The sequence below is a fragment of the Salvelinus fontinalis genome, chromosome 40, assembly GCF_029448725.1.
Source record: "Salvelinus fontinalis isolate EN_2023a chromosome 40, ASM2944872v1, whole genome shotgun sequence".
NCBI classification, from domain to species: domain Eukaryota; kingdom Metazoa; phylum Chordata; class Actinopteri; order Salmoniformes; family Salmonidae; genus Salvelinus; species Salvelinus fontinalis.
Genome location: NC_074704.1, coordinates 22022117 through 22048958, shown reverse-complemented (window position 1 = coordinate 22048958; position 26842 = coordinate 22022117). Strand labels below are relative to the sequence as shown.

The following is a 26842-nucleotide window of genomic DNA, read 5'->3' as shown; positions in this document are numbered from 1 at the left end:
AAAGGAGAGACGGAGAGAGGAAGGTTGGGGGGGGGGGTGAGAGAAGGAGAGAGTGAGCCCAAGAGGAGGAGAGCGCTTGAGGTGAAGGGAGAGAGAACATTTCCCTCATGTGGAGGACAGCAAAGGGTGCATTCGAGGGGAACTGCTTTTCATTTGTGTGTTTCTGGTCAACCCCACGTCTGCCCTTGTCGAAGCGTCAGATATGATTATTGTTCCCTCTGTACAGCCTCAGTCTAGTATACATTATACATGCAGATGGAACGTATTACATACATTATGCAATAAGATTTAAGTACTACAGGCTGGTGGTTGCTAGGCTGTTGCTACGGAGTGCAGCTATTTCGAGCACCCCGTGCACACAGTGTTGGACCAGTTTGACTTTTACAGCCCGAGACCAACACACAGTTAATTTATGTATTTAATAGCTTATTTTCTTGTAGTCTGGTCCGCCAGCCAATTCTCTCTCTGTATATGTGATAGCGGTTGGCCTGAGGACAAGATACAATTAAAAACAAAAACATTGACACGTTGGATGTCAACAGTCGAGTGTATTGCACCATTGTTGATATGTTGCAGCAATACACTGGTTCACAGCGCCGGGCCACCACAATCATCCTGTTCTGTGGAAGTTCCCCATCCTCTATTTCTACCTCCTGTTTTTATATACGACGCAACTTAGCAAGTTCATAAATGATGAGTATGTACTGAGTATACCAAACATTCGTCGCGGCATGGACTCTACAAGGTGTCGAAAGCGTTCCACAGAGAATGCTGGTCCGTGTTGACTCCAATGCTTCCCACAGTTGTGTCAAGTTGTCTGGATGTCTTTTGGGTGGTGGACCGTTCTTGAAACACGCGGGAAACTGTTGAGCGTGAAAGACCCAGCTGCGTTGCAGTTCTTTGACACAAACAGGTGCGCCTGGCACCTGCTGCCGTACTCCGTTCAAAGGCACTTCAATCTTTCGTCTTGCCCATTCACCCTCCGAATGGCACATATACACAATCCATGTCTGAAGGCTTAAAAGAAATCCTTCTTTAACCCGTCTCCTCCCCTTCATCTACACTGTTTTGAAGTGGATTTAACACGTGACGTCAAGGGATCAGAGCTTTCACCTGGTCAGTCTGTCTGTCATGGAACGTTTTGTACACTCGGTGTACATCTCCTGCAGAGCTCTTGGTCCTCTGTGTTGAGCTGCATAAACTCAAGGCTCAACACTGAGCTCTGTAGAAGAACTGAACCAGAGAGTCTGTGAAGGAAATGATAATGGTGGTGATGAATGGCGGTGATCCATGCCCCTGAAAATGCCCAGTGTTCTTGGCCGAGGTTGGCAGAGGTGACTCACTTAAGGCCAGAGTGTGTTTTTCTCCTTTGACTCAGTCTCTGACTCTGACCAGTTGTGTGGGGCTCCCAAGACCCGAGGGAGTGAGAGGTGAGAGAGCTGGGTGGTTGTGTTGTCTCAGAAGGAAATGAGAGTTAATGGGGGTGAATGAGGGACTACATGTGCATGGACTAGGCACACGCACCGGTGCCCTGTCGCCGTCAGTGTTCACATACCTGGTTGTGTCCTGTCCATATTTTTTACAACATAAACACTCATTTGTGTGTCGTTTTAAGTTGAAAGAATTGAAGAACTAAAGGGTGTGCCATTTTTTAAGATTCCCTCAGCGTTTCTCACGGTGTTGTCTTTCTGGGTCCCCTCACAGAGCAGAGAACCACGCAGCAGGGCCAGGTGTACTTCCTCCACACCCAGACGGGCGTCAGCACATGGCACGACCCCCGAGTGCCCAGGTACACAATACTATGAACACAACCACTTGCCTCTGTCTGTGTGTCTCTGTCTGTGTGTCTCTGTGTCTCTGTCTGTGTGTCTCTGTCTGTGTGTCTCTGTCTGTGTGTCTCTGTCTGTGTGTCTCTGTCTGTGTGTTTCTGCCTGTCTGTGTGTTTCTGCCTGTCTGTGTCTTTCTGCCTGTCTGTGTCTTTCTGCCTGTCTGTGTCTGTCTGTATGTCTCTGCCTGTGTCTCTGTGCCTCTGTCTGTGTGTGTGTGTCTCTCTCTGTCTGTCTCTCTCTGTCTGTCTCTGCCTGTCTCTCTGCCTCTGCCTGTCTGTCAGTCTGTATGTGTCTCCCCGACTGCGTGCCTGTCTCCCCGACTGCGTGCCTGTCTCCCCGTCTGCGTGCCTGTCTCCCCGTCTGCGTGCCTGTCTCCCCGTCTGCGTGCCTGTCTCCCCGTCTGCGTGCCTGTCTCCCCGTCTGCGTGCCTGTCTCCCCGTCTGCGTGCCTGTCTCCCCGTCTGCGTGCCTGTCTCCCCGTCTGCGTGCCTGTCTCCCCGTCTGCGTGCCTGTCTCCCCGTCTGCGTGCCTGTCTCCCCGTCTGCGTGCCTGTCTCCCCGTCTGCGTGCCTGTCTCCCCGTCTGCGTGCCTGTCTCCCCGTCTGCGTGCCTGTCTCCCCCGTCTGCGTGCCTGTCTCCCCCGTCTGCGTGCCTGTCTCCCCCGTCTGCGTGCCTGTCTCCCCCGTCTGCGTGCCTGTCTCCCCGTCTGCGTGCCTGTCTCCCCGTCTGCGTGCCTGTCTCCCCGTCTGCGTGCCTGTCTCCCCGTCTGCGTGCCTGTCTCCCCGTCTGCGTGCCTGTCTCCCCGTCTGCGTGCCTGTCTCCCCGTCTGCGTGCCTGTCTCCCCGTCTGCGTGCCTGTCTCCCCGTCTGCGTGCCTGTCTCCCCGTCTGCGTGCCTGTCTCCCCGTCTGCGTGCCTGTCTCCCCGTCTGCGTGCCTGTCTCCCCGTCTGCGTGCCTGTCTCCCCGTCTGCGTGCCTGTCTCCCCGTCTGCGTGCCTGTCTCCCCGTCTGCGTGCCTGTCTCCCCGTCTGCGTGCCTGTCTCCCCGTCTGCGTGCCTGTCTCCCCGTCTGCGTGCCTGTCTCCCCGTCTGCGTGCCTGTCTCCCCGTCTGCGTGCCTGTCTCCCCGTCTGCGTGCCTGTCTCCCCGTCTGCGTGCCTGTCTCCCCGTCTGCGTGCCTGTCTCCCCGTCTGCGTGCCTGTCTCCCCGTCTGCGTGCCTGTCTCCCCGTCTGCGTGCCTGTCTCCCCGTCTGCGTGCCTGTCTCCCCGTCTGCGTGCCTGTCTCCCCGTCTGCGTGCCTGTCTGCCCGTCTGCGTGCCTGTCTCCCCGTCTGCGTGCCTGTCTGCCCGTCTGCGTGCCTGTCTCTCTGCCCGTCTGCGTGCCTGTCTCTCTGCCCGTCTGCGTGCCTGTCTCTCTGCCCGTCTGCGTGCCTGTCTCTCTGCCCGTCTGCGTGCCTGTCTCTCTGCCCGTCTGCGTGCCTGTCTCTCTGCCCGTCTGCGTGCCTGTCTCCCTGCCCGTCTGCGTGCCTGTCTCTCTGCCCGTCTGCGTGCCTGTCTCCCTGCCCGTCTGCGTGCCTGTCTCCCTGCCCGTCTGCGTGCCTGTCTCCCTGCCCGTCTGCGTGCCTGTCTCCCTGCCCGTCTGCGTGTCTGTCTCCCTGCCCGTCTGCGTGCCTGTCTCTCTGCCCGTCTGCGTGCCTGTCTCTCTGCCCGTCTGCGTGCCTGTCTCTCTGCCCGTCTGCGTGCCTGTCTCTCTGCCCGTCTGCGTGCCTGTCTCTCTGCCCGTCTGCGTGCCTGTCTCCCCGTCTGCGTGCCTGTCTCTCTGCCCGTCTGCGTGCCTGTCTCTCTGCCTCTCTGTGTCTGTCTGTCTCTCTGCCTGTCTCTCTGCCTCTCTGTGTCTGTCTGTCTCTCAATTCAATTTGCTTTATTGACTTGTAACAATGTACATTTGCCAAAGCTTACTTTGGAGATATACAATATTGACATAATTAAAATAATAATAATCTATATTGTCAACGGGACAACAGTGATAACAATAATGAAGGGTCAAAATAACCATACCTATAACAATCTGTCACTCCCTCTCTCTCTCTCTCCTTCACACAGACTAGAAACTTTGACAGTTGACCTTTCGCTGTTAGCCTTTTTTTGGTCTGTCTTCTGGGTCGTGTTCATTAAGGCATGCATTGGAAAACGTTTGAAAATGTCTCTTAAATCCAGGTAGACCTACCTATTTCAGTCCGTTTTTCTTCTGATGCCTAATGAACACAACCCTGGTTGTGTGCCCTGACCTTTCCTCACCTTCCTTAACTGTTTCCCAAAAGGTTCAATCGAACACTCCACTGAGTACTTCTTGTTCAGTGATACGCTAACACACACACACACACACACACACACACACACACACACACACACACACACACACACACACATCGATTTATCCCAAATAATGAACATATCTTGATCTTCAGAGATTCAATGTCCTTAAGATTCAACCTTGAATCATGGTCATTTGGCCCAGAACGAGTTACGAACACCCATTATGTCATGAAACAGCTTAGCCAGGCATGTGCAGACTGCTTTAACGATGAGTCCTTAGTGGACAGTTAAACATCCCACTTCAGGGTTTTAGGTTTCAACAGAAAAGAATGTTAGGCTCATGGGGGAGTAGAGACCGATAGGGAATTTTTGGGAATTTATTCAAAGTGTTTTCTCAGATGTTTTGCGATCGATCCGACTCTGCCGAGTTGAATTTAGGCACGCCTCTGGGGTGTCCTTTTTATACTTGGAGAAAAGATTGTTGTATACTTAGAAAGACAATTTGCACTCAATAATCCTACCTAACTGGTAGAATAAAGACGTCTTAACAGTAGTGACTGTGTTTACAAGTCGTACAATAATAGCCTGGTTCTTACACTATAAAATATCATACTCTCATTAACCTAGATGATTAATACTCAATCAAGTATAATGATGATAATAGTAGTAAATACTGTAGTGTTATACTCATTGTGTTTATACACTTGTTGTTTTAGCACCCTAGGTTGAGTGAGCGATGGAGTTGACGTGGTTATGGTTTAGTTGTGTTCACGGACTCCTGTGGTCCTATTTTCCTGCCCAGGGATCTGAGCAACGTCAACTGTGAGGAGCTGGGTCCTCTGCCGCCGGGCTGGGAGATCCGCAACACGGCAACGGGGCGCGTCTACTTTGTGGACCACAACAACCGAACCACGCAGTTCACCGACCCGCGCCTCTCCGCCAACCTCCACCTGGTCCTCAAGTGAGTGCAAACGCTGTCACCGTTCAGGCTGTGACCTTTGACTCGAGCTGGGGTCTTTACTTTTAATCTAGTCAAATATCATGGTAGCAAAAATGCAGAGGAAGCATTCTACCTGCTGCTAGTGAATCCATCTGCTGTGTGATGGCGTCAGATCTTTATCTCCTATTTTATATCACTGTTGGTTTGTTGCTCTCTCTCTCTCGCTCTCACCCTCTTTTCCTCCCTAGTCCAAACGGCCCTGGTCCAAACGGTCCTAGTCCAAACGGTTCCCGCGTGGCCATGGAGAGCCAGAGCCAGAGCCAGAACACTAACCTCAGGTAACCCTACACACACACACACACACACACCCCACTCTTCAGGGGGTGACAAACAACAATACTGACACACACCACTCAACCTCACAAGTGTGTTTGTGCGAACTCGGCAACCTTTCACCATACACACAAGCGCTGACAAACACACATCACAACAGCAGCGTAAGCTGACAACGTGTGACCCTATCCTTGATTGATTTTAGAGCTGTAATTGAATGTCTGTTGACTCTGAAGCATTTCGGCTCAACTAAAATGTTTTAGCGACATCTCCCTCCCTGTCGTAGTGAGATCGATTAGCCTTATAATATTGTTATTATTGTTCTAATTAATTAACACGTCTGTGTGTGTAGCTTGATTTTCACGTATGCCATTCAGGTTCACTAAACATGAACACACACTCCTGGCAGTCTGTCTGCGAGCTGCCTCAGCTGAACCTCAGGTAGTGGCATGCCTTGAAAGGCCTCTGGGCTGGATCTGGGGTTAGGGCTGGAGCTGTCCCACTACTGAGGAGACACTGTAATGTGGATCAGATGCTTCTAGGCTAGACTTCTCTCTGCAGTAAGCCAGCAGGTGTGTATGGCGCGTGCATGCTGTCCCCCCCCCCCCCCCCCCCCCCCCCCCCGAGCAGCTGTTCAAACACCAACCGTGTACCGTGCGCCACAGTGGAACAGTCCAGTTACCGCGCGCTATTACCCACGGTGCTTTGCACACAGTAAGGTGGACACGGCGGGACCAGGTGAAGGGCAGTAGCTAAACCCAGGGAACGAGGTAAATCTCAGCTATGATATAGGGAGCTTGAACTTCTTGTCTTACACCAGGAATGTGTCATTTTTTTTTCTTTAATAAGAAAAAGTATTTTTTATATGAATTCTCGGTTGAAACCTTGCAATAACAGCGCCTGGCACGAGACGCGTGTTTGTGAAATCAACATCTGATCATTCGGCACGAATAGTATCCGTATGTGTCAAAATGGCCCCCCCGGTAGTGGAGCTAGCTTAGTGAGTTTACGCTGATGCACAACACTGTCTTATTCCCTTTTGAGGGCAAGATTTGCAGCACTCTGAAAGAAGCTGCTTTTGGACACTTGAAATGTGGTTTTTCTTCACAGACGAGGGAAAAGTAAAGCAATACAAACTAAAGCAATAAACTCCCACACACTGTTGACTTGCATAATATACACTTGGTGGCCGCAGTCAGATCCAATAGTGTCTTATTTAGTTGTCTAGGCCTTTGTTGTACCTCGAAGTGTGTTACGCCACTAGTCACTACCCTATCGCATTCTAGTGCTTTAGAGCTGTCTATATAGCTGTGTAAGTAGATTCGAGTAGGGTGTTGAGCACCTGTGTGCTGAGCACAGGTGTGTGTTACTATTCTCCTCACATGGCAGTTAGTCAGGAGCCAATCGTCTCTCTCCCTGGAATTTAACCCCCAGACTCCATTTAAACAAGGCTGCAATGTGGCAACATTTCTTCCACCCCCATAAGTCAGCACACTTCTATGAAGGCAACATTTCTTCCACCCCCCTCAGTCAGCACACTTCTATGAAGGCAGCATTTCTTCCACCCCCCCCCAGTCAGCACACTTCTATGAAGACAACATTTCTTCCACCCCCTCAGTCAGCACACTTCTATGAAGGCAACATTTCTTCCACCCCCCTCAGTCAGCACACTTCTATGAAGGCAACATTTCTTCCACCCCCCCCCAGTCAGCACACTTCTATGAAGACAACATTTCTTCCACCCCCTCAGTCAGCACACTTCTATGAAGGCAACATTTCTTCCACCCCCCCCCAGTCAGCACACTTCTATGAAGGCAACATTTCTTCCACCCCCCCCAGTCAGCACACTTCTATGAAGGCAACATTTCTTCCACCCCCCCCCAGTCAGCACACTTCTATGAAGGCAACATTTCTTCCACCCCCCCTCGGTCAGCACACTTCTATGAAGGCAACATTTCTTCCACCCCCCCCTCAGTCAGCACACTTCTATGAAGGCAACATTTCTTCCACCCCCCTCAGTCAGCACACTTCTATGAAGGCAACATTTCTTCCACCCCCCCCTCAGTCAGCACACTTCTATGAAGACAACATTTCTTCCACCCCCCCCTCAGTCAGCACACTTCTATGAAGGCAACATTTCTTCCACCCCCCTCAGTCAGCACACTTCTATGAAGGCAACATTTCTTCCACCCCCCCCTCAGTCAGCACACTTCTATGAAGGCAACATTTCTTCCACCCCCCTCAGTCAGCACACTTCTATGAAGACAACATTTCTTCCACCCCCTCCTCAGTCAGCACACTTCTATGAAGGCAACATTTCTTCCACACCCTCCTCAGTCAGCACACTTCTATGAAGGCAACATTTCTTCCACCCCCCCTCAGTCAGCACACTTCTATGAAGGCAACATTTTCTTTATTTTATGGCTTTGTTGGCGCTCGCACAATCGTGTTTTATTGGGTATTAAAGGCACTTAGCAGAACACGGACATCTTGTTTGATTGCTGACTGGTTCTCAGCCGGAACTATAAACAGTCCGTACTGACTGACAACAGGCAAGTAAACAGGCAAAGTGAGACCAGATGCAGCTGATAGAAGGGTGTGTCCGATGGAGACGTTAGCACTGTCTGGGGAAGAGAGTGAGCTATCTTGGACCGGGAGGGAGGACAAAGTGTGTGTGAACCCTGTTTATGAATTGAGTGTGTGTATGCATGTTTACGTGTCTGTAAGTGTTGTCACAAATCGACTCGAAGCCCGTATCCAAAAGGGAGACAACGTAGAGATCAAGGAATAACAAAAATATATTTAATAACTGAAGTAACCGATATACAATTAACAATGGTGTACGTAGTCAGTAGTGTAACTGAGTGTTTGCGTGCATAGATGTGATAATGAGGGGTGTTGAAAGGTGCCAAAGCAAACAACCAAAACGGCCACAAAAATGCCACAACCAAAATGTCTGCATGGAGAGAGTTTCCTCCATGAATGGGGGGGAAGAGGTGTATTTATCCCGGGACACACCCGGGCACAGGTGTGTCCCATTTCGCTGACGACCCTCCCGGCTCCGCCCACCAACATCCTATGAAGGAAAACGAGCAAAGAGAAAGAATCTGGCAGTCAGAGTGGGAGGGTCATCACTGTGTGTGTGTGTCACCCCCTCCAAATATTGAGGGCTCCAGTAACACCCCTACTGGCCCATCCCAGAACGCTCTGCGCTAAGCTGCTGGAAAACATATTAGCTAGCTAGCCTAGCGGTGCTGCAGCCAGGCTTGTCCTGCCATCAGCAGCACATCTGTCTTCGATCAGCCCCGGGATTTCAGAATATTTCACCCAACAACCTCCGTAGCCCACAACACGCTTGATAAATGTTTTTCGCCGGGATTCCCTTTAAGTCCTTTTAAGTTCCATTTAAGTTTTTTATCAGAGAGGACATGCTGATGATGATGGCCTCACGACAAGCGTTACCTCGCTGTTAGAGACAGTGTGGTGACAGTATGCTTTTCACCCCTAGAAAAACTGAACGGTACGGAGCCCCTAGTTAGTGGTGCTTTGGTTTTTGATTGAGGTTTCTTGTTCTTGTTTGATTCCATGTAAGGCAAAGGTAGCCTGACCACTTATTGGTGTTTAACATAGGAAGTTGTCACACTTTACAGGGTTGAAAATAAGTTGGGAGGGAAGGAGTTGAATGCGTATTTGTATACCAGAGCGAGAGAGAGATTTGGAGAATGCGAGAGAGAAAGGAGGATGTGGAAGGAGAGGAATGTGAGAGTTATGCGCCAAAGTGCAGACTACTGTTCTGCAATGAGGTTCCTCTCTTCTCGCTCTTCTTCTCCTTCTCTCTCGCTCTCCTTTTTCTCTCCTCTTTCTCTCCTTCTCTCGCTCGCTCACTTTCACGCTCTCTCCTTCGCTCTCTCTCTCACCTTTGCTCTCTTCTCTCTCCATCTCACTGTCCTCTTTCTTTCGCTCCTGTGCTCTCCACCCTGCCTAGACTAGTGGCCAGGAAATGAAGGGATCCTGTAGTGGAGAGAGAGAGAGCGAGAGGAGTAGAATAGTAAGGGGTAGATTGAGATGCGATTTGTGAGAGAGGTAGGGTGTGATTGGATGTGGAGGAAAGGGAGAGGAAGTAAATGATAGAGTAACGGATGAAAAAATGAAGAAGAGTAACGGAGAAGAGTAGAAAAATTGAGAGATTAATTAATTGTAATCAGATAATTAAGGAGACTGCGATGAGACTTGCCCACTGCTAGTGGTTTGGTGGTCGACGGGATAGACAAATAAGCGACAGAATAGAGAAACAATAAAAGCTATTTCTATAATCGGGTGGAGTGGCATTTACCTGCTGTTTTGTCAACGCAGCACCGACCGGTTTATATTTGACTGACTGGTTGCTGGTTCAGCCTCAGACTGGAGAAGACCTTCAGACTGCTAGACATGTCTCACACATCCACGTTGCTGTTGTCTGCACTCAGCCACACTGTTCGTCTGTCTCTCACATGTATGTTCCTGACCAAACGTGCACATATGTGTTTCTGCAGCATTACGTCACTGTCTGCGTTGTATTTATCAAGCGAGTCGTTTTATATTTGGTGTGCAATGGGGCGTCGAACTTACCTGGTGAAATGAAGGTGAGCGAATTAATAAAATGTCTTTTATGATGCGATCTTTATGTATTTGAAGTTATCGCGGTGTGTGCCATATAAACACCTTTTTGTCGCTTAGATTCTGTAAACGTCGTGTCTGTAAACAGAGTGTTGTCAAGGTCTTTGGATGGGTCTTTATGTCTTTTTAGTCTGTGTCATGTTTTGTTTGTGTCTTTGTGAAGTATAGACACATTTTATATAGCCTTAATACTGTAAACATCATGTCTGTAAGCAGAGTGTTATTGTCAGTGTCTATGGGGGCTCTGTGTGAGTGAGACGGGGAGGCAGCCCCAGGCTTGTGAAAGCTACCTTTTGTGGTGCTAGGGTAGTGATTGGCTGACATCCTATTCCCTATATAGTGCAATACTTCCCTTGTCTGCCCTTAGGGAGAACTTGTTCCCATTGGCAGTGGATGGCCATCTCCCCTCCTTTCCGGAGCCTGGGTAGATGATTGGTGATTTAAGGGTTGAGCTCCAGCGCCACAAACACACACTCCTTTGTGGGTAGTAGTCAGCACGACAGCGCCGCTTGGGCGACCCTTGGCGGGCCTTCTCCCCGCTGTTCAGGCAAAGTGTAAAGGGCCAGGGAGAGGGAGGTTATAGCGAGGTAGTACGCCCAGCTCAATAAAGGAGCTTTTGATTCGCTGGGACCTTGGGTACCAAACCTGTGCCAACTACAGGATTGTGACCGCTTCGGTCCAGCGAATCCTGTTCTGGCAACGCTCGCTCTCGCCTCACCTCGTTCTTCTACCTTGGAATAACAATAATACTCCTAGATTGAATTTGAAAGTTTGTCTTTCAACCCGGATAGTCGTATTTCATCGAGGCTGGTCACAGAAAGGAACCCTCGACTCTTTCCCCTCGTGTGTCTCCGCGCCAGAGTGATTTTCGACTGAGCCGCACTTGTACTGCTATATTTACAGTTAGAAATATGCCGAGGTCATTCCGAATCGGGAACCCGAGATGGCGAACTATGCCTGAAACGTAGTTTTAATTACACTGCGCGCCCTCAACGAAAACGCTCAAATTATGCTTTATTATATGGTTCAAGGGCTTCCTAACCCGAGCCAAGAGAAACTCATTCCATTTTGTTAAAGGGCCTCTTTTTCCCGTGTGTGTGTGTGTCTTCCTAAAGTGGTTTTCAGCCCTGCGAGCCGAGCCTTACCCTCACTTTGACATGGAAGGGCCTCGACGCTGCCAATAAAATAAATACCAGCTGACTTGATTATACAGGGATACGGACCGGCGGAACACTGGGCCCGTTTAGTTTGGAGAACTCCAAATATAACACACATTTTTTCTTTTTTCCACCCCTGAAGAATGAGGGAGTGACAGGGTGAGTGTGTGTGTGTGTGAGAGTTTGGGTGGCTATGTTCTGTTCTGCCTGTGGCCTCCCCTCTCAGACACCGGGTTAAAGAACTTCCTCTCTGTGAACCACCTTTGTTTGGCTGCAACTGTACTGCTACTGGACAGTAGGTCTTTTTATTAGGACCTCTGTCTTCTGTACCGTCCTTTTGGAAACTCTGGCCCTTTTTTGGGGGGGGTGAATTGTGTTTTTACGAGGCCCACCCAGGCGTGTAACCATCCCATACGGGCATAGATTGACGTGGGTACAGAGCCAGGGCAGCTGTGGCCCCAGCCGCGGTTAGCCAGGGGCAGGGTGGCAGAGGGCACCGACGAAAGGCGCCAGTTTCACTTTGAAGGCACTTTGAGGCTTTAAAGAGGAAACGGAGGTGTCTTACAAAGCGAAGGCTGCGTGTTTAATTAGTCTGCCAGCACCGAAATGAGAGGAGGAGGAGGTGGTGGCGGAGGGCAGAAGGCACAGACAGACCACAACTCCCTCTGTCTACAACGAGCTGAGAGCCCAGAGGCGCCAGCACCCAGCACCTCACAACACTTGCCTTTGTGTGCCTCTATTTTCTCTCTCTCTCTTTCTCTTGGCCCTGTGGTAATACCACCTTGACGCCCAGTGAAGTCCCAGTCTAGCCAAAGACCTAGCTCGGATTGACTCTGAGATTTGGGGAGGAGAAAGAGTGGAGGATGAGGGTGGGGGGTTTCTATGAAGTTTCAGTTAGAGGTTAGTGCTTAGAGGGTTGTCGGAAGTCCCAAGGTTTCCCTGAAGGGGTTCAGCACCCATACACACGTTTAACCCCGTATTCTCCACAGTCCACACCACCTCGCTCTGTCTCTCTATCCAAATTCAAAACGAGCTGCCTTGCCATTTAAAGGAACAGTCCACTATTGCCAGAACCGTACTCAATAGAGAGAGAAAGATGGTGTTAATCATTTCATTCCATGTGTTACAATTGTCTTGTTTGAGTTCATATTGCAATCTTGTACTGTTTAACATTGAGCATTTCTGCTCGTCTCCCTCCCCAGTAGTCGTCAGTCGAACCAGTTGAAGGAGCAGCAGCCCCCCACGCAGGTCCCGGCGTTGTCCCCGGCCCAGCTCCCCGAGGAGGCCGAGTGCCTCACCGTGCCCAAGTACAAGAGGGACCTGGTCCAGAAGCTCAAGATCCTCCGGCAGGAGCTGTCCAATCAGCAGCCCCAGGCAGGACACTGTCGCATCGAGGTCTGCCGCGAGGAGATCTTTGAGGTAAACTGAGGGGGGACCCTGTGTGAAAACCCTGTCCAGGTGTGTGATTGACGGCTTCATTTTATACTGGATCGTAATGGATTGCATTTTCATGTAGATAGGTAGTGCTTTACATTGAGAGGCGTAACCCACTCATCCGCCACAAATCAAGCATACTTTTTAAAGTAGGCTGCACACACCTTCCTAATATTGAGTTGCACCCCCCCCCACCTCCCCCCTGATTTTGCCCTCAGAACAGCCTCAATTAGTTGGGGCATGGACTCTAGAAGGTGTCGAACATACACAATCCATGTCTACAAGGCTTAAAAATCCTTCTTTAACCTGACTCCACCCCTACGCTGATTGAAGTGGAATTAACAAGTGCCATCAATAAGGGATCAGACTATGGGCAGACTTTGTCATGGAAAGAGCAGGTGCTCTTAATGTTTTGTACACCGTGTACACACTGAAATGCATACATGTAAAAATGACACATGCAATAGTACAGTCGTGGCCAAAAGTTTTGAGAATGACACAAATATAAATTTTCACAAAGTCTGCTGCCTCAGTTTCTATGATGGCAATTTGCATATACTCCAGAATGTTAAGAGTGATCAGATGAATTGCAAAGTCCCTCTTTGCCATGCAAATGAACTGAATCCCCCAAAAAACATTTCCACTGCATTTCAGCCCTGCCACAAAAGGACCAGCTGACATCATGTCAGTGATTCTCTCGTTAACACAGGTGTGAGTGTTGACGAGGACAATGCTGGACATCACTCTGTCATGCTGATGGAGTTCGAATAACAGACTGGAAGCTTCAAAAGGAGGGTGGTGCTTGGAATCATTGTTCTTCCTTTGTCAAGCATGGTTACCTGTAAGGAAATACGTGCCGTCATCATTGCTTTGCACAAAAAGGGCTTCACAAGCAAGGATATTGCTGCCAGTAAGATTGCACCTAAATCAACCATTTATCGGATCATCAAGAACTTCAAGGAGAGCGGTTCAATTGTTGTGAAGGTTTCAGGGCGCCCAAGAAAGTCCAGCAAGCACCAGGACCGTCTCCTAAAGTTGATTCAGCTGCGGGATCGGGGCGCCACCAGTACAGAGCTTGCTCAGGAATAGCAGCAGGCAGGTGTGAGTGCATCTGCACGCACAGTGAGGCGAAGACTTTTGGGGGATGGCCTGGTGTCAAGAAGGGCAGCAAAGAAGCCACTTCTCTCCAGGAAAAACATCAGGGACAGACTGATATTCTGCAAAAGGTACAGGGATTGGACTGCTGAGGACTGGGGTAAAATCATTTTCTCTGATGAATCCCCTTTCCGATTGTTTGGGGCATCTGGAAAAAAGCTTGTCTGGAGAAGAGCAGGTGAGCGCTACCATAAGTCCTGTGTCATGCCAACAGTAAAGCATCCTGAGACCATGTGTGGGGTTGCTTCTCAGCCAAGGGAGTGGGCTCACTCACAATTTTGCCAAAGAACACAGCCATGAATAAAGAATGGTACCAACATCCTCCGAGAGCAACTTCTCCCAACCATCCAAGAACAGTTTGGTGACGAACAATGCCTTTTCCAGCATGATGGAGCACCTTGCCATAAGGCAAAGGTAACCTAAGTGGCTCGGAGAACAAAACATCGATATTTTGGGTCCATGGCCAGGAAACTCCCCAGACCTTAATCCCATTGTGAACTTGTGGTCAATCCTCAAGAGGCGGGTGGACAAACAAAAACCCACAAATTCTGACAAACTCCAAGCATTGATTATGCAAGAATGTGCTGCCATCAGTCAGGATGTGGCCCAGAAGTTAATTGACAGCCTGCCAGGGCGGATTGCAGAGGTCTTGAAAAAGAAGGGGCAACACTGCAAATATTGACTCTTTGCATCAACTTCATGTTTTTTTTTTTTTTTTTTTTTTAAAGTCATTTAGCAGACGCTCTTATCCAGAGCGACTTACATTTAACCTTTTTTTTTAACTAGGCAAGTCAGTTAAGAACAAACTCTTATTTTCAATGAAGGCCTAGGAACAGTGGGTTAACTGCCTTGTTCAGGGGCAGAACGACAGATTTGTACCTTGTCAGCTCAGGGATTTGAACTTGCAACCTTTCGGTTACTAGCCCAACGCTCTAACCACTAGGCTACCCTGCCGCCCCGTGTCAAAGCCTTTGACACTTATGAAATGCTTGTAATTATACTTCAGTATTCCATCTAAAGACACTGAGGCAGCAGACTTTGAAAAATAATATTTATGTCATTCTCAAAACTTTTGGCCAAGACTGTACACTTTATGCTCATACACCCAAACAAGCGCTTATACTGAAGAAGAAGAAAAAGAAAGGAAGAATAAATAAATAAAAACACACTTAAACACCCTCGGTTTCAAGTCTACAAACATGCACACCCATACGATTTATTGGTTGCTTTGCATCCATTTACAGTCTGCAAGAAAAGGCCTACGACAACTGAGCAGTAATACCCCCAAATTCGTTACGATTCGCAGTAAAAACCAGAGAGGAAAAAGGCCCCTTCAAACACCAGTTTCCTCTTTCTTTCGCCTCCTCCAATCATCTGTTCTTCCACGGCAAGGCATTCTTTCAGGATGATTTCAGCAGTTAAAAGTGGGGGGGGAAGGAGGGAAAGGGAGGAAGGACCTAGTGGCAAGTTTTAGGGACGGACATCTTTCGTCGGTATAATTTGAGCAATGAAATAAAAAGATGACTTCATCCTCGGGACGTAACAGCCACGGGGACACGATGTGCAAGAAAGCAAAGCGAGCATGCACCCGTGTGTGTGTGGCGCGCCCTGCCTGCAATTTCAACAGGGACTGGTGGCATTGTTTGCCACTGACCAGTGCACTGTAATTTCCTAACTAATAACCCTCGCTTCACACTCCTGCTTCTCCTCGAGCCTGCTTCCTGTGCTTTGCTGCGTTCCCAGTTGCAACACTCCTCACAGCTCTGTGCTGTGGTGGCAGGAGGTTTGTTTTTGATGGCAGCCCTCCTGAGTTACTCTGGACCCTGATAGAGGAGAGGGAGTGAGAGAGAGCGAGGGGGGGGGGGGGGGGGGCGAGAGAAAGCCCTTACGTAATGTAAACGGAGCTAGTGCACGTAAAGCCCACTCACACATGCACTCACTCTCTTTCCCAGGCAGATATGTCATGGTGTTGGTGCATTCCTGCTGGTTTCTCCCAGGCACCACTAGGGCCTAGTCTACCAGGAGAGAGAGAGGAGAGGTGTACAGCGCTGTCAAACCATTCTGGATGGTGAATTGACTAATCTGAGGGAGTATTATGACAATGGTAAATTGTCGACCGCATACTGTTGTACTCTCTGCCCCACTTCAAAAAGATATATATATATATAAAAAAAGAACAGACTTTACTTGACATGATCATTCGTGGAATTCGGATCCGGAACACAACAAGCGCTGTTTAGAACAGAAACAGCATGATTGAGGGTCAAGTTGAATGGCCTGCAGGTTGGCACATTTTAAGATTAGGGGTGTATTCCTAAGTGCAAATCCTGGCAAAAAGGTTTCCGGCAAAAATGAATTTCTATTGGACCAATTCGGGTAGGTTCCTCCCTGTTTGGTTCCGTTTGGTTCCTAGTGAATCCACCCAAGGTTAACAGACCCATGCGCTCGTTTGTTGTGTTGCAGGAGTCGTACCGCCAGGTGATGAAGATGCGTCCCAAGGACCTGTGGAAGAGACTGATGGTCAAGTTCAGAGGAGAGGAGGGCCTGGATTACGGAGGAGTGGCCAGGTACTTCAGTCATCCACACCTCCAGGCTCAAACACTGTTTAATAATACCACGAGGTCAACCCAGTGAGCAAAATTGTTTTAATCAGTCAATTTATGGTCTTCAACGTCTTTTCAACCAAAAAGATGCCTTTTCAAAAATATTTCACGTCTTTTCAACATCTTTTGCTCATAGGGCTGTAGTCCAGAAAGAAACAACCTCTGTGGAAATTCACATTCAAAAAGCTTGATACATCAAACAGAATATTTTTTGGGGGCATGTGGCCAACATGCAACCCAAAATAATGGTGTTTTTATTATGCCGGTGTCATGTGACTAACAAGATGTCTGTCTGTCGTACAGGGAGTGGCTGTACCTGCTGTCCCATGAGATGTTGAACCCCTACTACGGCCTGTTCCAGTACTCCAGAGACGACATCTACACCCTGCAGATCAACCCAGACAGCGCCGTCAACCCGGTGAGAGGGAGGACTAGAGGAATCAATGGATACATAGAGAGAGACGCATAATAACAGAGAGGAGGAAGGAGAACGAGCCACCAACAGAATTCCTAAGAGAGGGAGGTTCTTGTAGACTGAAGGAGGTGGAGGAGTAGACACGGGGAGAATCTCAATGACGTTTTCTTGATTCCTCGTGTCCTCTCACCACCTTCTCAAGCCCATTGGATGAGAAAGTCAGAGGGGAGGGACCTCGGTATAATAATGACGATTAGCTACATTTTATATCACGCTTTTCTCTACAACCCAATAGTGACCAAACTCGCACATGTCAATACCACAAATAAGCACGGATGGCCAACCTCAACTCATCTCTCCCTTCTTTTCCTCCAGGAGCACCTGTCCTATTTCCATTTTGTGGGCCGTATCATGGGCATGGCGGTGTTCCACGGCCACTACATAGACGGGGGCTTCACCCTGCCCTTCTACAAACAGCTGCTGGGGAAACCCATCACCCTGGACGACATGGAGTCAGTGGACCCGGACCTCCACAACAGCCTGGTCTGGATCCTGTGAGTAGGAGACACCGACGCAAGCAGACATGTACAGGGGCTCTGACGCGTATGCTCCTAAATATTTTGTTGTGCGACTTGGAAATTGCAATCTGGGAGCACCAGTGCACCTAGGGGGAAAAATGGCAGATAATAATTGTTGAAATGATTAGGCTTCACTGTACCGTTGTTTCCGAGTGGCCTAGAGAAAATACAGTTTTTTGACTCTAGCGCAAACTGTTCAAAAGTTGTAACCCGTATTACCTGCGCAATGTTTTTCCCTCTATTGCGCGTTGGCGCTGCAGCTGGAAGCTTCTCCAGTGACGGGACGCATTTTACATTCATAAACCGTGGGCCGTTCTAAAACGACTCGCGTGCTGTTAACACCGTACCTAGCCGGTAACTTTACCAGTATATGCAAACATTTGGCGGCACAGAAAGAATGGAAAAGGGATATCTTCTTCAGGAGATCAACGATCATAGCAATGAATGAATGACTGATTTGCATGCTGTCACTCCAGAACGTCACTGACATTCTTAAAGACACAGTGTACAATTTTCAATGTAATGCATCCCAGTAGGAAACGGTGCTTTTTACACAATGTAAAAACCTAATATTCCACAAATGACTTTGTCATTTGAATGACTGGGATTCGTATCAACATTTTAGCTTTTATGATAAACAAATGCATGTGCTTCAAAACTAACTAGAATTCATATAGGCCCAATAAAGGCTGCTCCAGAGTTCAATGGTGGCGAGCTTTACACCACTCCAGCCGACTCTTGGCATTGTGCATGGTGATCTAAGGCTTGTGTGCGGCTGCTCGGCCGTGGAAACCCATTTCGTGAAGCTCCCAGCGAACAGTTCTTGTGCTGACATTGCTTCCAGAGGTAGTTTGGAACTCTGTTGTGAGTGACAGTTTTTACGCTCTGTGTGCTTCAGCACTCGGTGGTCCCGTTCTGTGAGCTTGTTGCTCCTAGACATTTCAACTTCAATATAACAGCACTTACAGTTGACCAGGGCAGCTCTAGCAGGGCAGAAATTTGACAAACTGACCCGTTGGAAATGTGGCATCCTATGACAGTGCCACGTTGAAAGTCACTGAGCTCTTCAGTAAGGCCATTCTACTGCCAATGTGGGCCTATGGAGATTGCACAGCTGTGTGCTCCATTTTATACACCTGTCAGCAACGGATGTGGCTGAAATAGCTGAATCCACTCATTTGAAGGGCTGTCCTCATACTTTTATATATAAATTGTATAGACCTGGACACACACACAGCGTTGAGGCAGACACACACACACACACACACACACACACACACACACACACACACACACACACACACACACACACACACACACACACACACACACACACACACACACACACACACACACACACACACACACACACACACACACACACACACACACACACACACACACACACACACACACACACACACACACACACACACACACACACACACACACACACACACACACACACACACAGATGCATACATATACAGACATTTGCACACAGACACAATTGAACTTACGTGAACCCCCGGAGACATACTGTACAAGCACAGCCATACATATTCATACACACAGGATAGCATGTGTAATGTTTGAGTTTGCACGTGTGGCCGTGAGCTGACAACCTTGAGCTGACATGTTGGTTGTTTTGTATCCATGAAATGCCACTAAAACACCACCATGAACCAGTTCCTCTCCCATCAAGACTAGCGCCCTCTGTTGACAAGACAGGCTAACATGTCCGACGACTAACATTTCCGTCTTCTCCCCTCCAGGGACAATGACATCACGGGGGTGCTGGACCATACGTTCTGTGTGGAGCACAATGCCTACGGAGAGATCATCCAGCACGAACTGAAGCCCAACGGCAAGACTGTCTCTGTCTCCGAGGACACCAAGAAGGAGTATGTCAGGTACGGAGGAGGAGGCCGCCGCCTGGGCCCCACGCACGCGTGTACAGACAGCCGACACGATACACACAGCCGACACGATACACACAGCCGACATGTTTCTGTACAGCACTTTGAGATATCAGCTGATGTAAGAAGGGCGATATAAATACATTTGATTTGATACACACATCCGACGCGATACACACACACAGCCGACGCGATACACACACACAGCAACCGTCATCACCCCTCACGTCTCAAGTATACACCTGAAACATACCTTGTGATGGAGTGACATCGTTCCTCTTACAACCAATGGGGTTCATTTATTATTTGATTTGATTAAACCTTCATTTATCCAGGTTGGTCTCATTGTGATACAATCTATTTTTCAAGAGAGACCTGTTCCGACCAAGACAGCAGCTGCATGCCAGCCAGTTAGCAGCGTCTCTCCCCCATCCGTAACCGTAACCCCCATCTGGAACATAAGGGATATGAGGGTGAAGAGGAATTATTCCTCTGTCGTGCTGGTTTTTGCGTCACTGATTTGGACGAATCACGATTAAGCGGAGATGGTTGTTACCGGGCGTCTTTCAAATTTCAGAAGGGGAGGGATTCAATTGGCTCATAGATGGCCAAGGGTTTCAAAGGACTACGCCCCTCGCACTGAGCCACATCTCAACCCTCCCCTCCAGAACCAAATCTGAATTTGGTTCTGTCTTTCCAAGATTACCAGCACACCAAAAATACTTATCCCTCAGTTCTGGTTTTGGTTGAACTGCTGTGGTGGTTTGACATGTTGCAATGTTATGTTGACTTTTCTCTTCATAGGCTGTATGTGAACTGGCGTTTCCTCCACGGCATCGAGGCTCAGTTCCTGGCCCTGCAGAAGGGCTTCAACGAGGTCATCCCCCAGCACCTGCTCAAGTCCTTTGACGAGAAGGAACTAGAGGTATGTAGACAGTTGCATATAACATGATTTAGGAAAGAAATGATTCACTTACTGGAAACATGACATCATTTCTCAAGAGTATACATCTTTGTGTGGGTATCCTGAATAGGGGGAGGGGGGGGTTCCAAGATGAATCTGAGACCTTGGGATATACTTTTTAAATGAAATGAAAGGTGACAGCTATCATACTTTTTCCCACGAATATACACCCCTTCAAACCATCTAATCAGCTATGTTCTCCCCTCTCCCCCTACCCCAGTTGATAGTTTGTGGCCTGGGGAAGATCGACATAGCAGACTGGAAGAGCAACACACGTCTGAAGCACTGCACCACGGACAGCAACGTGGTCAAGTGGTTCTGGAAGGCCGTGGAGTCCTACGACGAGGAGAGGAGGGCCAGACTGCTGCAGTTTGTTACCGGGTCATCTAGAGTCCCACTGCAGGGATTCAAGGCTTTACAAGGTAAAAGTGTTGGCGGGGGTGATGGAGAATGGGTGGTGTGTTTACAGTGCCTTCAGAAAGTATTCATGCCCCTTGACTTCTTCCGCATTTTGTTGGTACAGCCTGAATTCAAAAATGTATTAAAATATATTTTTTCTCACCCATCTACACCTCATAATGAATAAGTGAAAATATGTTTTTGGAAATGTTTGCTAAGTTATGGAAAATGGAATAGCTCATTTACATAAGTATTCACGCAGTCTACTTTGTAGAGGCACCTTTGGCAGCAATTACAGAAGTGAGTCTTTCTGGGTAAATCTTTAAGAACTTTGCACAGCTGGATTGTACAATATTTGCACATTATTTTAAAAATTCAAGCTCTATCAAGTTGGTAGTTGATCATTGCTGGACGGCCATTTTCAAGTCTTGCCATAGATTTTAAAGCCGATTTTTAAGTCAAACCTGTAACTAGGTCACTCAGCAACATTCATTGCCTTCTTGGTAAGCAACTCCAGTGTAGATTTGACCATGTGTTTTAGGTTATTGTCCTGCTGACAGGTGAATTCATCTCCCAGTGTCTGGTGGAAAGCAGACAACCAGGTTTTCCTCTAGCATCTTGTCAGTGCGTCGGCAAGGACTCCCTAGTTCTTGCTGATGACAAGCATACACATAACATGATGCAGCCACGCTTGAAAATATGAAGTGGTACTCCGAGATGTTGGATTTGCCCCAAACATAACACTTTGTAATCAGGACATAAAGTTAATTTCTTTGGCACTTTTTTTTGTTGCAGTTTTACTTTAGTGCCTCGTTGCAAACAGGATGCATGTTTTGGAATATTTGTATTCTGTACAGGCTTCCTTCTTTTCACTCTGTCATTTAGGTTAGTATCGTGGAGGACCTACAATGTTGTTGATCCATCCTCAGTTTTCTCCTGTCACAGCCATTCAACTCTGTAACTGTTTTAAGGTCACCATTGGCCTCATGGTGAAATCCCTGAGCGGTTTCCTTCCTCTCCGGCAACTGAGTTAGGAAGGACGCCTGTGTCTTTGTAGTGACTGAGTCTATTGATACACCATCCAAAGTGTAATTAATAACTTCACCATGCTACCATCTACCAATAGGTGCCCTTCTTTTGCAAGGCATTGGAAAACCTCCCATGGTCTTTGTGGTTGAATCTGTGTTTGAAATTCACTGCTCGACTGAGGGACCTTACGGATAATTGTATGTGTGGGGTACAGAGATGAGGTAGTCATTCAAACATCATGTTAATCACTCTCTTTATTATACAGAGTGAGTCCATGTAACTTATTATGTGACTTTTTAAGCACATTTCTACTCCTGGACTTATTTACACTTGCCATAACAAAGGGGTTGAATACTTATTGACACAAGACATTTCAGCTTTAATTTTTTTTATTAATTAGTCAAAAATTTCTCTGACGTTATGGGGTGTTGTGTGTAGGCTAGCTACACAAAATCTCAATTTTAATCCATTTTAAATGCAGGCTGTAACCCAACAAAATCTGTCAAAAGTCAAGGGGTGTGAATACTTTATGAAGGCACTGTAAGTATCGTTAGCTTTTAAAACAATTCAATCTGTTTTCTTTTATCATATTTTGGTGTAGAGTGAGGCTATCGCTCCACTACCCTAACAATTGTACCTACAGTGAATAGGATTCTTCATCGATTGTTTTCATAATTGATCTGCAGATTATCGACCTAAAAGCCTACCGGTATGCAAATTAGGGCGCCAGATGAACGGCTGTGCTCTTGCACTTCGTGGCTCCATATGAAACACGCAAAATGAAAAAATATGAATGTGCCAGGAAACAATATGCTGTGGATTTTGACTCATCGTTACCAGATTTTATACGGGACGTGCAAATTGACTCGTAGACAATGAAAGCGCATCAGGCTCTCTCCCACTGTGTAAAGAAAATTTGACTGTAACCACAGCGTACACAACACACACACACCCAGGTACCGGGAGGCGGGACAGACAGCAGATTATCAAATGAGCAGGGCTTCCTTGTCATCGCTCACTTTGTGACTGACAGGGGCTTGTCCTATCAATATATCGCTGGAATGTTTTTAATGTATTTTCTGACTTGTAAAAAAAAAAAAAAAAAAAAAAGTAGCTTAATTAATTGAAGTGGAAAAAGTACCTGGCTGAAAGTGAGTTTGTAACTGACTATATAGCCAACACTAGTGGAAAACACTGTGTGAGTTTCAGACTGCCGGAGTTGACCCCGTCTTCATGACTGAGTCGTGGCCGACCTCAGTGGGTTTGGTTAAATCCAGACAGACAGGAAGCCCTGGGGGAACAGAAGACCTCAGAGTGCAGCTGTGTGTTTTTCGGAGTGTGCGTGTTTGAGAGTTGATCTTTCTGTTCAAGCCGTGCGTGCCCGTGTGTGAGAGTCTCTGTTTGTCTGTCTGTGTGTGTGTGCCTGCCTGTGAGTCTCTGTCAGTCTGTCTGTCTGTGTCTGAGGCCAACCCAGCTGTCTTTCTGTATGAAAATATACACCCAGTCTTGTGTTAAAACAGCAGCCATGTTTGTTCACGTTCTAAACTGAGTTCAACTGGTCAACTGTCCTGAACTGTCTGACTTCTGTGTGTAGAGAAATATAATGATGGACAGCCTGAGAATTTATGATGACTCTCTTTTTCTCTCTCTCTCTGTGTGTGTGTGTGTGTGTGTGTGTGACCCTCCAGGTGCCGCGGGGCCCAGGCTCTTCACCATCCACCAGATCGATGCCAACACCAACAATCTACCCAAAGCCCACACCTGGTGAGTACAGTTACAGTACTACTGCTCTACTTAGACACACAGATACACACTGCTACAAGACTGCTACCCTATACATGTAACCTTTATACAGGTTAGTCAATTAACAATATATTCTTAATTACAATCACCTGTCATGAGAAGGGTGTCCAATCTCCCAACTAATATGGTTTTACCGGTTTTAAATGCATGTCCAAATCCAATATTAATGTTTTGTATGTAACACAGTTTAAAGAGAATTGTTGTAATGTTTGGGTTGCCAACTGGCGATTTGACACTAAAAATAAAATGTCATTCATTTATCGATAGATAAAGGTGCTTCAAAACTGTCCACTCAAACTAAAAATGTACTCCTCTCTCTTCCAAACTCTTTCTCTCCCCCTCTGTCCCCCTTTCCTCTCTGTCCGCCTTTCCTCTCTGTCCAGCTTTAACCGGATTGATGTTCCCGCCTACGAGCACTATGACAAGCTGTACGACAAGCTGCTGACAGCCATCGAGGAGACGTGTGGCTTTGCGGTGGAATGAGTGACACATCAGTGGGGAAGTGTGTGTGTGTGTGTGTATGTCAGCGTGTGTGTGTGTGTGTGTATTTTGTGCGGTCAGCGCAGCAAGACTATAGACTCTGCTGTCACCACGGGAACCCTGCAACAATCAGGCACGCCCATGAGGATTGTGACCACACCCCTTTCTGCTGCCCAGTTCCCCAGGACAATATGGAGACAGACTGCAGAAGGACAGACTGAGAGGCAGACCACACGGGAACTCTTCTCTCACTGCGTTCTTTTTTAGAAATATCACTTCCTTTTTCAGCTGCTACAGAGGAGTGACGATTACTTACCTTGAAACCCTGTGAGAATGCCAGCTTTTATTTAGTTTTTTTTAGTTTTCTTCTTGTAATAGCTTGTATGTAATTCTAATGGTGAAATCCACAGAACAACCAGTTTTGTGTTGGACCGGGAGTTTTTCCTGACCGAAGAAAACTCTGGTCCCTAGTATGTGCGTTCCGTGAAAGCACTTTTTTTTGTTGTTGTTGTGGGTCGTCTGGTGCGAACGAATACCAAGGTCCAGACTGCAATGAGAGTATTTTAGAGAAGTTATGTTGGCTTTGGTCTGGGAGAGAGAAATATGAAGGTCCACGCTGAGTAGATGACTAGGGCCAGGGAGGTTGAGTTTCCTGACCATGAGTTAACCAGCAGAAACTAGGTCTTACTGATGACCAATACAGTCTCACACAGCTAACTTCCTGCCACCTCTTGACATCAAAAGCTAATAGACATGCTAACCTGAACACCTAACCCCATCCAGCTACAAAGTCTGAGTTGAACTTAATGCTAAACATCATCATATCACACTGTACCTTTAAATCACACCATAGAAATTCCTTATCTAACACTCAGTGGGTCGTTGTCTGGTGAGTGGAACTCTGTCCCAGGGACCAGGCTAGTTGAAGGCAATTCAAGGACGATGTCGGGGTTTTCAAAAGTGACATCCAACCTAAGATGGCAGGATGTTTTTTCCCGTTGCCACTCTAGAGCACTTTACAAACTGAATGGCGACAAAGTACGTGCTTTCTTCATATTAAGTTCAAATGAATATACCACGTTTTATTCCAACCATACTGCATTCAATGGAAATATACAGATAAGAAAGTATATCTACCTGTAATTTTGATTGTATATATATGTACAAAAACATACCTATTTTGTATATGGCTTGTTCCTCTTTCTATTCATGTACATGCTAGCATGTTGGTGTTATCACAGACCTCTGTATTCTCAGGTGAAGTCATCTTTCTTTGTGAGGCTGACTTGTGAAAGGGGAGATTATCTTCTGGTTATGGAAGCCGTTGTCAGGTCAAACCCGTGACCCTCTCCTTGAATGCGAGCTGAGTGCATAACCTTGAACCTTTTGGCCACTAAGAGACTGAGGTTGGGCCCAGAGAGCGTTCTCCCTGCTAGAGGTTTTTTGTCTAGAAGGGATACAGCTTTTGTCAAAATTGACGTTTCGTAGAAGGTTGAGGAAAATGAACCTAGCAGGTTATGAGAAAAAGGTCAAGGTTAGCTAAAATGCATAGAAAAATCACCTTTTGACATGCTGTATCCCATCTAGACATGACCCTAATAGAGCCTCTACCACAACCCTTGCATGAATGGACTTTTTTTTAACAATATTTATTTGCTAATTTGTCCCTTCTGAGCAAAATGTGTGTTGACATGCGAAAAAAAAAATGTTTTACTGCCTGTTTAATAGCAATGGACGTGGACTATGACCATGGACTGTATTCACCTGCGTACATATAAAATAGACCCAATCCAGTGTGATCAAAGGTAAAGCAGATTCTCTTCAGATAGACAATTATCAAGTATACTGAAATTGTGCTTTTGTACAGTATAAGATATTGTTCATGTGGTGGATCACAAGCAACCTTTTTAATTAGACAGAAAATGAATAAAATGTATTAAAAAAAACAAGATTTTTTTTTGCACACGCAGACTTGTGTTGCTGTTATAATCAGCAACTTCCATCTATTTACAAAATAGTTAATGGACAGATTTTTTTTTATGTAGATATATACACGTGTAGATATGCACAGAGCTCATGTCCAGTGCACACACACACACAGTACTGTTTCCTGCTATCTACATCTAACAGAATTGACTTTCACTCAGTCTTATGAGATGGTATTGGATGAGGTGGAGTTGTTTCTAGATAATAGATCAGACAATATGGACTGTTGCTTGTAGCATGCTTTGCCAGCCGAGCCCTGCGACATTTAGTCGCCGACCGGTGCAATTTCTCACATGGTGTAAAACCCACTTTCCTTTATTCTGTGTGTATGTAAGTATTGTGTGTAAATTTGTTTTCTTTTTGCTAAACTTTTGTCTGAAATTGTAACATGTTTTTATTTCTCATTTTTCAGTCTATTTTGTATTTATTACAGTGTGTTCATAGTTTTTTCACATCAGCTGCTCTGTGAGCTTCAACTGACACTGTAAATAAGCAAAAATAAAAGCGGAAATTATAAACCTCTTGTACCCTTGCAGAAAACAAGCAATAAACTCTATGCTGTTTGGAACTCACAGCATAATGTTTCATAGAATAAAGTGTTATGTTTCTTCTTTCCTAGGTCTCATAAAATGAAGGGAATTGGTAAGACATTTCATTTAAGTTGCACACAAAATGAGGGCCAATTATTTACCATGTAGGCTCTCGATTTCAAAATCCTGCTCAAAATCCATCCTCATCTGCAATGATTTGACAGGTGAAAACAATGTAGTGGAAGCTCATGAAGATGGCTTTCACCAGGGCTCATTTCCCAAAAGCATTTGCATTTGAACTTAAACATGGGGAAAGTGCCAGT

At 47.0% G+C, this 26842-nt stretch overlaps 1 protein-coding gene across 2 annotated transcripts in view; it reads left to right on the top strand.

Moving 5' to 3' along the window:
- Positions 1–26585, top strand: part of LOC129839988 (E3 ubiquitin-protein ligase SMURF2-like) — a 72373-nt gene extending 45788 nt beyond the window's left edge. Inside the window, exons 9-20 of one of the 2 annotated variants that reach the window (XM_055907752.1) lie at positions 1705–1789; positions 4941–5099; positions 5327–5416; positions 12430–12643; positions 16277–16380; positions 16720–16834; positions 17207–17385; positions 19185–19322; positions 20133–20253; positions 20513–20714; positions 23409–23484; positions 23907–26585. In XM_055907752.1, the coding sequence (XP_055763727.1) occupies positions 1705–1789; positions 4941–5099; positions 5327–5416; positions 12430–12643; positions 16277–16380; positions 16720–16834; positions 17207–17385; positions 19185–19322; positions 20133–20253; positions 20513–20714; positions 23409–23484; positions 23907–24006 (1583 nt within the window). In that variant the 3' untranslated portion in view covers positions 24007–26585. Of the gene's footprint in view, positions 1–1704; positions 1790–4940; positions 5100–5326; positions 5417–12426; positions 12644–16276; positions 16381–16719; positions 16835–17206; positions 17386–19184; positions 19323–20132; positions 20254–20512; positions 20715–23408; positions 23485–23906 lie in introns of both variants that reach the window. The other variant, XM_055907751.1, reaches the window with a different exon arrangement.
- The last annotated feature ends 257 nt before the right edge of the window (positions 26586–26842 follow it).